Source organism: Gymnoscopelus braueri, assembly GCF_963280865.1.
Source record: "Gymnoscopelus braueri genome assembly, chromosome: 16".
NCBI classification, from domain to species: Eukaryota; Metazoa; Chordata; class Actinopteri; order Myctophiformes; family Myctophidae; genus Gymnoscopelus; species Gymnoscopelus braueri.
Window position 1 is genome coordinate 38,784,316 of NC_137616.1, and position 12,011 is coordinate 38,796,326.

The following is a 12,011-nucleotide window of genomic DNA, read 5'->3' on the forward strand; positions in this document are numbered from 1 at the left end:
TTTTTGAACAGCCAAAGTATAACATTTGGTTAAAGTGGTTAAAATGATTGTGACGCTACAGTATATGAACTAATTTGGCTGGGGACCCCCTGGTACAACCCCCACCCCCAAGGACCCCACTTTGAGAACCACTGGTGTATTTAACACCTGCTGAATGAGATTATTTCACGTGCTGCCCCTGTTTTCCTGCTGCCACCCTGGGAAAAAGAAATCAAGGGAAAAAGTTTATGGAAACAGACACTATCCTTCTTCCTGGCCTGAGCCCCTCCTCCTCCTCCTCCCTCCCCGTCCTATAAAAGAGGGCAAAGTGCCATTCTGTGCCATATATGGACTGAATGACATCACCAAGCAGCGTGGAGCTAGAGTGGCGCGCTCTCCTAAAACACAACATTCACCTTGCATTGTCCTGCTGCTGACGACATGCTGTTTGGAATGCGATGGCTGATTTCCCCATTGGAGTGGAGTGAGGGTGGGATGAGGGGGGCTTTAACGCCGTAGTCCGGCTTCTCAGCTTCCATGCAGTCCATGCAGCTTCCTGCACAAATCTCCAAAACACACTTATAATTAGATATGGACCAACCTGCCTTGCATCCTAACTTATGGGTAAGTTTAGCCGAGTTTCAAGAGTTGGCTTATTTGCACATCACACACATTTTTTTGGAGAAAGAACTCTTGAGAGTCTATGTATGTAGAATGCTATTGGCACTGCTTTGCACATCACATGCATTTTTGGAGAGAGAACTCTTAAGAGTCTATGTATGTAGAATGCTATTGGCACTGCTTTGCACATCTCATACATTTTTGGAGAGAGAACTCTGAAGAGTCTATGTATGTAGAATGCTGTTGGCACTGCTTTGCACATCACATACATTTTTGGAGTGAAAACTCTCAAGTGTCTTTAGGTAGAATGCTTTTGGCAATTGGTTTCCATGCAGAGTAATAGATTCCAACCAGAGACAATGTAAATGTGTTTTAAAGGCTTTTTGGTGCCAGTTCAATCTCCATATGAAAACAGGACCTGTTTCAGACTCCCTGCAAGGGGCTGTGCAGAAGTGCAGAGAGACTCCCGCAGAGTTTGGGTTAAACATCTACAGTACCTACAGTACATTAAATCAAGGTTAATCTTTGTTTTGCAGCTCTGCGGCGTAACATCTGTTGTCTTTGCTCAGTGTAAATGGTACTTGCAGTGGTCCCTGTTGCACAGGACCTCAACCCCCCCTCCCCCTTTAATTTATTGTATTATCCCACATTAGTAACAGATATAATTAATATACATTAGATTGGATATAACACATTTAGAACAAAATTAGACTTCTGCAATACACAACTATTTTAAAAAAGACCTCACTCCCCCCCCCCCCCCTAAAAAGAAGGGAAAAAAAGAAGAAGAAAAAGTCAAGTTAATTTTATTCATAAAGTACATCTAAAAAGAGTCAACTGAGTACACAGTTTTTAAGTGGTTAATGTGATAAGGTCAAAAGTCCAAGTCAAAAGAATAAACCGTAACATCTCTGTGTCTATAATGTTGTTCTGTGATGTTACTGATGTGCTGGGCAGCACTGCTGGGGGAGAATCACATGCACTGGTGCAAAGTGCATTTAATCAAGTACTGTACTTAAGTGCAACTTTGAGGTGCTTTTTACTTTGAATATTTCCATTTTTCTTTACAAATGCAAATATTGTACTCCCCCCCCCCCCCCCCCACTGCATTACAATTATTTAACAGCTTTAGTCACGATATTATTAATACAAAACATACATTAACCATGTATTTTTATATCGCGGTATTGCTACTTTAAACAAATCTGAGTACTTCTTCCACCACTGGTCTGATGTTGTTGATGTTAGTGATGTGCACTTATAGCAGGGCTGGCCAGTGTCAGCTCTGCTGGCCTGGCTGGGGGAGAATCACATGAGAATCCAGGCCCTAATCTGTGTGGTCCCCCCCCCCCCCCCCCATTTATTCTTGCTCACTTGCCCACTCATCCGGGCTCCCATGCAGTGCCCACAGGCTCAGAGGTCTAATGCACTCAACTTTGAGTCTGATAAGCGGGAAGCCGTGAGATGATGTACCTCAGCGATTCCCAACCAGTGTTGGTTGGAGCACAATCGATTGATTGATCATTAAAATGAGTGTATAACGCCCGAGATCCGAACCGCGTGGAAAGCCAACATCTTAAACACTAAGCCAAAGGGAATTCCCTTTGGCTTAATGGTTAAGATGTTGGCTTTCCACGAGGGAGACCCGGGTTCGAATCCCCGGGCGTTACATGAGCATGCTCTGAAATATGCATCCAGCTCACCCATCTGACCATCTTCGGCTGCCGTGTTAAGTAGTCAGATGGGTGGGCCATAAACATTTTCTAGATTTTCAAGTCCAGAAAAGGTCGGGAAACGCTGATGTACAGTACATCATCCTATACAGCCTAATTCACTTCTGTCGATGCAGCCATCTTATACGTTACATGTTCTACTCCACGTTTGCACCATTGCTGTTTGCAGTTACTCTGCCTTTGATCGGAATTGTGAAGAAACATACATTTTGTTCCACTTTACCCATCAGGATGACCCTGCCAGTGTTCGTTTGAAAGAGCATGTTTTTGATCGCTGTCACTGTGGCCAATAGGACGGTCAGTTCAAAGTCAAACACGTCCTGCTTGGGTATTTGGTCTCAATATTCTGCTAGATTTCATGGGAGGTCTTTAAATGCAATCAGTGTTCGGATATTTTTTTCTCTAAGTAAAATACAATTCACTAGGTGACGGAGGAAACATCTAAATTATTTACGACTACTTACTCTAAATAAAAACATGCAACAATATCTACACAGTATACAATACAATATACAATATTTACACTATATATAGAGGTTGGCAGGGCAGCCTTGATAGATAAATAAATATATTAATTGGATTATTACAATCTGTCCATCAGATAGCCGTAGACCATCAACTTAATTATGTGTGTGTAAAGTATTATCACACAAGTGCAGTTACAGTAACTATAGAAAATGATGCTGGTATATCCACCCTTCAATTTCTTAGGCTAAATAACTGTATGCCTCAATTTCTGATAAATGAGGAATACACAAAAGAGTGAAAATATGAGTACATGATTATATCATACTCATTAGTTCACATGTCCTTTCCCTTTGTGTCTTCTCAGACTAAAACGGCTGTTGGAACAGGAGAAGGCCTACCAGGCTCGTAAGGACAAAGAGCACAGCCGGCGGTTGGAAAAGGTGAGAGCAGAGCTGGTCAAACTCAAGTCCTTTGCCCTGATGCTGGTGGACGAACGGCAGCTGCACACGGATCAGATTGACCAGCAGAGTCAGAAGATCCAAGATCTCACCCAGAAACTCCAGGAAAAGGAGCAGCGGCTGGCGACAATCAGCAGCGTGGCAAAGGAGGACAGCCAGAAGGTCCTGAAGCTTGAGGCGGAGCTGGAGCTGAGGGCAGCCAAGTTCACCCAGGAGCAAGGGGACATGGCCGTCAAACTAGCCGACCGGGAATCCCAGAGCAGGCAGCTCAGGCTGAAGCTGGCCGGTCTGGCAAACAAAATCGAGGAGCTGGAGGAGAGCAACGGGACGTTGCAGAAGTCTGAGCAGGACCTCCAAGAACTGAGGGAGAAGATGAGCAAGGGCGAATGCGGGAACACCACTCTCACGGCTGAGCTGGAGAACCTGAGGAAGCGAGTGCTGGAGATGGAAGGCAAGGATGAGGAGATAACTAAGGCTGAGGCACAGTGCAAGGAATTGAGAAAGAGGCTGCAAGATGAAGATAATCACAGCAAGGAGTTGAGGCTAGAGGTGGACAAGCTACAGAAGAGAATGGTTGAACTGGAGAAACTGGAGGTAGCTTTCAACAGGAGCAAAACAGAGTGTTCCCAGCTTCACGTGAACCTAGAAAAGGAGAAGCGTGTAGTAAAAGACCTGGCTGGAGAGCTGGAGACCGTGAAGAGCCGCATGAAAGAACTGGAGTGCTCAGATTCCAGGTTTGAAAAGGCGGAACTGGTCCTGAAAGACGACCTTATGAAGCTGAAATCGTTTACAGTAATGCTGGTGGATGAAAGAAAAAACATGGCTGAGAGACTCAAACAGGAGGAACAAAAAAGTGACGATCTGAATAAGATGTTCAAGGCTGAGCAGGGCAAGGTCATGGAGGTCACAGAGAAGCTTATTGAGGAGAGCAAAAAACTCCTTAAGCTCAAATCAGAAATGGAGGTCAAACTCACGACCCTCACTAATGAGAAAGATGAAATCAAAACTAAACTTGCAAGTGAGGAGGAAAAGTGTGGGGAGTTGACCACCAAAGTAAGTACGATGAAAAGGAGAATGGATGGACTGGAGGAGGTGGAGAGGGAATTCTTGAAAAGACGGGCCAATGTGGACAGTAACAGAGATGATGACAACAACAAGATAAAAGAGCTCACTCTGGAAATCGAGAGACTGAAAAAGCGTCTCAAACAGCTTGAGGTGGTAGAAGGGGATCTGATGAAGACAGAGGACGAGTACGATCTCCTGGAGAAGAAGTTCAGGACAGAGCAGGACAAAGCAAACGGGCTCTCTCAGATGCTGGAGGACATGAAGTGCCAGATCGCCAGGAACAAAGCCATAGAAAAGGGTGAGGTGGTGAACTCTGAGGCAGAGCTGCGAATACGCTGCAAAATCGAGGAGACCAAAACGAGAGAGCTGCAGACCGATGTCCAAGCCCTGAAAGAGAAGATCCACGAACTAATGAACAAGGAGGACCAGCTCTCCCAGCTGCAGGTAGACTACTTGGTCCTCAAACAGAGGTTCATTGAGGAAGAGGAAGAGAAAAATAGCATAACCCAGGAAGTGGCCAACCTTACCAAAGAGCTGGAGGCTACTAAGCGCTACAGCCGTGCGCTGAGGCCCAGCATGAATGGCCGCAGAATGATCGACGTCCCTGTCACTTCCACTGGAGTGCAGACTGATGCTGCAGCCAGTGAGCCCCATGAGGACGAAACACCGGCAGTATTTATCAGACAGTCAGTCTTGGAGGAGAACCACATTATGAGCAACCTAATACAAAGGGGCCTCAAGAAACCAACAGTTCTGGAGCGCTACCCTCCAGCAGCATCAGAACCTGGAGAGAGAAAATCCAGCATCCCGTGGATGAGAAAGAAGGAAGCGATCACCATCTCGCAGACGGGTCCATTGAGGCCAGACCCTCAACTCAACGGGGACTCCTCTTTCCGCCAACCAGCTGAGCTGACCATGTCACAAAAGCCAGGACAGCCGCTGCATATACGAGTAACCCCCAGTCCTGAGAACAACACAGCCACTTTGGAGATCACCAGCCCTCGAGCAGAAGACTTCTTCTCCAGCACGACCATCATCCCTACGCTGGGCCTGCAGAAACCTAGGATCACCATTGTCCCCAAACCCACCACGGTGTTCTCAATGGCCAAAGCTGGTGAGACGGGCCCTGACAGAGTGAAATCTCCGGTCACCATTACCACCATCTCCAGGACAAAGTCTCCAGAGCAAGGCAACAGGGGCTCAAGTTGTAACAGTGCCCTGTCACCGGTGTCCATCATTACAGTCAGCACGACCCCTGTAGCTGAGGTAGTTGCCGCCTCCTCGCCCGAGCTCCAGGAAGCAACCACAGGCCGTGCTGTATTCAAGGTGACGCCAGACAAGGAAAAGGTCCCCGCGTCCATCAAGAAGTACAACTCCAACACTAACATCATCACTACAGAGGACAATAAGATCCACATACACCTACTAGGCCCACAGTTCAAGAGGCCCTCAGAGAGCTGCAACAGTCCCGTCATGACACTCAGGCCACTTGGTTCGAGCTCAGAGAGCAAGGAGACAATGGGCACTGTACTCCGCTCCCCGCGGCAACCAAACACCACCACAGTGGGGAAGGTGACTCCTAGCAAAGTGACGAGTAGCATCACAATCACACCCATCAACTCAGCACCTTCCAGATCAACGCAGTCAGTGGTAAGACATCTACAGATCGTTCAATGTCAATTGCTTTCCTACCCTGAAAAGTCATTTTTCCATACATGTATGCTTGCCTAGTTTGTTAAAGGCCCCATGAAATGGCTAGAGAATTAGACTCCACATATATAAGTGTATCCTGTAAAAACGGGAAGCTAAGGAGGTACTGGATTGGATATTGATTGGTGTTTATAGTAGCCAACAGGACGCCCTAAAAACTAGGTGTTTCACTCAGAGGCAGTGCCTGGGGAATCTTGTCAAGCAACCAAAACAAGAACCATAAAAGATGTTTATTAACCTAATCTTTGCTTAAACCAAAACTTTACCATACAGAAACCGCATGCCTAATTGTAACTTCAAATATTACAATTATTATTATTATTATTATTATTATTATTATTATTATTTTGTGATAGTCAATTGACAAAGATTATAGTACTTAGTGCCCTGGTGGCCAGAGAAAAACATTGTCATTGTCATTGTATGTTTCTGCAAACCATAGATACCTGTTATACCAGTTGGCCAACTGGCAGAATTTATAGAAATATAGAAAAGACAAACTCTAAAATACCATTAGAACTACCTGCAAAACCACTTATTTGCCATTGTTGGGACAGATACTGGTATACTTTAGGTGAAATTCAGCGCAGGACATGGGTGATGAACAAACTTAAACGGTTTAATTTCATGGGGCCTTTAAGACACACATTTTTAAACACAACCTATGTATAGCAGCAGGCCTACTACGCTATGTTGTTGTTAACAAATGTTCTGGACAAAACAAAACAGCAAATGTGAGTTATGCATTTTCTTTTCTTTTTTTTAAATCTTTGATGTCCTCATAATCAGTCAGCAGTGATTTGAGGCTTTTTTTCTCTCCCAAAACAAAAATATCTGAAACATTGTCTAATCTTTTACATTGCAGTTGCTTCTGAAATGTTACAAAATGATATCAAGTGGTGTGTGCTCCCTAGATAGCACTCTCTCCAGGTATAGCACAGTCATGTCTCTTGCATATAAACCGTACTAACAAATGGAGTGACTTGACTTGCATTATCAACTGAACACAGGCCTCTCATAGGGTCAGGTTAAGTTGATGCACACATTTCCCCTGGCACCAACTCACACATCCCCTCATTTTAACTGAACAGGAGTGCACTAGAAATGACTGCAGGGCAGCACAGCTTGTAATTCCCTTAATTCAATAAACTTGTATCATGTGTCCATTAATATCCAATTACCAACCATTGTCAAACCCTTATGAATTGGTATAAATGGAGCTTGTCTTTCATTTACATGAAATTCTCACTCGACAGAATCACGACAATTGCCTTGATATTTTTGACTCACACACAGTATGCTACTTAACCTCTTTCAACCTGGCCTTCCTATTTTGGACCTGTCATCATAGGTGAACATTTTCAAAAACAATTTGTAAATCTTTCGAAAATAACCGATCTACAAACTCACAATGGGTCGTGACTCGTGACACATTGTGAGTTTGATTCACACATTTTTGGTTTAAAACAGGGCTATAACTACGATGCAAATGTCTTCTTGGCAATTCTTGTCTCACGTTATTTGTGTTCTTTCCAGCCCGTCTCGGATGTGCAGTCAACTCGGACGGCAGGCTCACGAATCCCTATGTCCAAAGGTATGAAAACAGTTGGCAAGGCCATGCTGAGTGTTACCACACTAACAAGGGTAGAGTCACGAGCTGAGAGCCAGTCGATGAAAATTGAACTGCGGAAATCGACGGCTGTGTGTAGCACTTCCTCCATGCTGGGTGGAAAGAGCTGAGAGCTCAATTTGCTGCCATGGCCATGACTCAATAATAAATACTGCATCTACTTAATCTATGTTGCCACTAAGAAAGATACAGGAGACATACAGACTAGCCATAACTGGAATTCCATCTCTGTCTTCATGGCAGTGTGCCCACTGTAGGTATATATATATATATATATATATATATATATATATACAAACACACACACACACACACATACACAATTGTGGCATGTTTGTTCGCCATTCAACAACTCCATTTGTAATCATGTATGTTTCAGAGAGAGATTTTATATTCAACATAAAAGGCAGGCTGTGTGCTTACTTTTCAGGTTATTTTTCATGTTCACTTCTGATTCATAAATCAGAAGATAACATCTCTGCATGTTTTGATGTGACACTGCTGAAGCACTGCTTAATGAATGACTGTATTTAACTCCATCTGGGTGGACCACTGGGGCTTGCTGTAGATATTTCTTTTGGTATTTCATCATCAGTGGTGGACACGAAGTACGAAGTACATTTACTTGAGTACTGTACTTGAGAACATTGTTTGAGTCTTTGTATTTAACTTCAGTATTTGCATTTTTGGATACTTTCATTCACTCCACTACATTTGAAAGACAAATATTGTACTTTCCTGTATTACCAGGAAGGGAAAAGTGCATTATGAATTAACCACTATTTCAATTATAGTGAAAATAGCAGATCTACAAGCTCAGAATGCATTGTGATGTGATGCGTTGTGAGCTTGTAAATCTGCAATTGTCACTATTTTTGAAATTCCTTCAATACAGCAATGCGTTGATATTATAAAGAAAATGTACTTTGGAATTGGTACTTTGGAATACTTAAGTCTTTTTTTAAAGCATGCACTTTTGAGTACATAAGTATTTTAAAAGCAAGTACTCCAGTACTTTAACTCAAGTACAAATTTGACTGGAGTACCGGAGTTGAGTACTTTGTCCACCACTGTTATTTTGGTATTTCCTCATATATCGTCCATGCAGTGTTATACGTCACCATTTCTTATGGAGGTTTCCAAAGACTATTCCTTATGTGTGGAAGTAATTGTTATGATTTTATTGAAGACACGTTGTGGAATCTAAATAGTCAAATAAACATTTATCTCCAAACCAAGTACAGCATTGTCTGTTATATATTCATTTTTCATGGATGTTTTGTGTGATCTTGCAGTAATATTTCGTTCAAAATCAGGCACAGTACCTATGTAATAGGAAACCTCCATAATTTTACCCATCTTTCCATTTATATCTACACTGACCGACCTGGAGCTGTCAGACAACCAAAGGTTTGATTTATATAGGGGGGCAGGCCTACTGTTAATTTATCCATTTGTATCTCTGAGAGTTTACAAATATAATGGGTCAATTTGGTTACATTTGTACGCTCTCTGAGTTAAACTGAGGATTTTACTGTGTAGATAAATACGAACAACAATCAAATCCAATTTTTGCTCAGCTATACACCTAAATTGTATCATATTACATGCTTTCATATAATTTGTCACTTGTTTCCATGGGCATCGTTTTCATTTTTTTCAATGCGGTGGTTGCTGGTCATATGGTAAATATATAGGGTTACACTTAAAGTAAATTAAGTCATTAATTATTATTAATTGAGCTCAAGAATGCTCACGCCATGACAGGACAGGAATCACTACTTATATTGAAAAAATATATATATAAAAATAATAAATACAATGTTTGTCTGTCTGTCTATTGAGCCTATTCAGATATAGCAATCAGAGTAATTTGAAACAACTTTAGAGTTATAGGATATTTCACAGTGATTTGAATAAAGTTTATATTTGATGACAAGGTCTTGTTTTTCCAATCATCTAGCTCCCCCACATGGTCAGATAAAGCAACTGTTCCTGGAAATACAAAATAGCTTCATTCATAGCAATCACTGATACTCCAAGAGCAGATAAGAAAAGATTTCAAATGGCCTACCCTTAATAATCCCCTCATAAGGGATGATAATGATGCATATTTTACAAATATTGCTGGAAAGTTCCTATGTCAACATAGGACCATACAAAGCATCATTTTTGAAAGAAAAAAATAGTTAATCTAATTGAGGAACATTGTGTACTTGAATCTGTAGTGACTTACAATATCATTTTGAGAATAGCCTTTCAAATAAACTATTATATTTTGGTATGCAGATATGGTGCGGTGGTAAAGACCTCTGCCTTTATGAAACATATTAGCTGTTTCTTTGAGCTGTATTCTGTTTGAAAATATTGCCTTGGAATATGGTTCCAAGGCAATATTCTTGTGATCCTACAATGATCATTGCGCAAAATAATTTCTGGTAAAAAAAAGAAAGAAAGAAAGAAACAAGAGACAAGTAACTAACATTTGGCTGCTGGCTAACATCAGCATAACAAAACGTATAGTTTAAAAATGATAAAGCATCCATCCACCCATCAACCTACAGTACTCTCTGTCTCTGTCTCTGTCTCTGTCTCTCTCTCTCTCTCTCTCTCTCTCTCTCTCTCTCTCTCTCTCTCTCTCTCTCTCTCTCTCTCTCTCTCTCTCTCTCTCTCTCTCTCTCTCTCTCTCTCTCTCTCTCTCTCTCTCTCTCTGTCTCTGTCCCTGTCTCTCTGTCCCTGTCTCTCTGTCTCTGTCCCTGTCCCTGTCCCTGTCTCTGTCTCTCTCTCTCTCTCTCTCTCTCTCTCTCTCTCTCTGTCTCTGTCTCTGTCTCTGTCTCTGTCTCTGTCTCTGTCTCTGTCTCTGTCTCTGTCCCTGTCCCTGTGTGTGTGTGTGTGTGTGTGTGTGTGTGTGTGTGTGTGTGTGTGTGTGTGTGTGTGTGTGTGTGTGTGTGTGTGCGTGTGTGCGTGCGTGCGTGCGTGCGTGCGTGCGTGTGTGAGAGAGAGAAAAAAAAGACAGCAACCTCACTGTCATTCACAGTCTATTTATCTTCCAGGGAATGTTATGCACTATGTGAAGATGATAGCACAACATGGAGGTCCCTACTAGTCCTCTTTGGTCACTATGTGAAGATGATAGCACAACATGGAGGTCCCTACTAGTCCTCTCTGGTCACTGGCCTTCAACTACAGCCTGTCTGCTGCAGCCATTCTCAACCTGTGAGCCGTGAGGATACTGCAAGTGGGCCCCCCAATAACTGCCAAAACACTAAGATTTTTAATGATAATATAATATTAATATAAAAAAATAACCTTTAAAGATTACATGGTATGTTTTCTTTAAAACATTGATAAACGTGGTTTCATAGTGATACCAAGAAATGAGAACGTATGCTATGTTGGTTCCATTGATACAAGCCAATTGATCATCAAAATGAAAAAAAATGCTCTGAAACTGCACAAGGCCCGCCGGCAGGGTTGCCAGATCTGCTTATTATAATTTCCCCGCAAGATTTTATTTGAAAATAGCCGATCTACAAGCTCACAACGCGTCGCATCGCGACACGTTGTGAGCTTGTAGATCTGCTATTTTCAAATAGCTGATGTATATGTTAAAGTGCTCATGTGGCCCATAGTCACTTCTTTTGGGCTGGTTTTCCTAGGCCTGGTTGCTTGTTTCTCTCACAGAATCTGGCAACACTGCCCGCCGGCCCACCCATCTGCCCACATTCGGCTGCCGTGTTAAGTGGTCCGGTGGGTGGCCCGCCGACGCCTTCAAGATTCCTCAAGTTGGCCCTGATCAACAAAACATGATCTGCCTGTCAGATATCACAGAGCCTGATGGAGTTTATTTGATAAGTATTGTGTAAGAAACTTTATTGGTGGAGAAGATGTACGCTCTTGAATCTACTTACAGTACTTCTTTTTACATCTTCTTGGCAAGATATTAACAGCAACATGGGCCAACGTTTCACTCCTCATCTGGTTGCATACAATGATTTATTCATATTTATGATTTCTATTCATTTAGAGGCATCTGGCCAAGAAAATACCTGTTTATTGCCTCATTTTAAAAGATGAGTATCAAAGATTATGCTTGATCGCGGAGAGTTGAGATGCAAAGTTGTAGTAAGGAAAGTTGAAAATTGCAAAAAGGTCATGAAGATGGAATGGTAAATGTATTGCATCACTGTGAAGCGTCTAAGCAAGTATAATAAATCTGAATTGATTTGCATGTTAAGTGTGTAAGAGACAGAAGTGTTGCAGACAAATGAAAGTATCAGTTTAAACAGGGATAAAAACAAATGTAAGTCAATGTTGAAATACAGTTTTGTGTTCTTCATAAGAATT

General features: G+C 42.3%; 1 protein-coding gene across 7 annotated transcripts in view; it reads left to right on the forward strand.

Moving 5' to 3' along the window:
• The window catches only part of filip1b (filamin A interacting protein 1b), a 46,481-nt gene extending 35,121 nt beyond the window's left edge, over positions 1–11,360 (forward strand). Inside the window, exons 5-9 of one of the 7 annotated variants that reach the window (XM_080453942.1) lie at positions 3,166–5,974; positions 6,900–6,964; positions 7,571–7,628; positions 10,702–10,759; positions 10,813–11,360. In XM_080453942.1, the coding sequence (XP_080310068.1) occupies positions 3,166–5,974; positions 6,900–6,964; positions 7,571–7,628; positions 10,702–10,759; positions 10,813–10,823 (3,001 nt within the window). In that variant the 3' untranslated portion in view covers positions 10,824–11,360. Of the gene's footprint in view, positions 1–3,165; positions 5,975–6,899; positions 6,965–7,570; positions 8,903–10,701 lie in introns of those variants that run through there. The other 6 variants (XM_080453944.1, XM_080453941.1, XM_080453946.1 and 3 more) reach the window with 6 other exon arrangements.
• Positions 11,361–12,011: the final 651 nt, after the last annotated feature.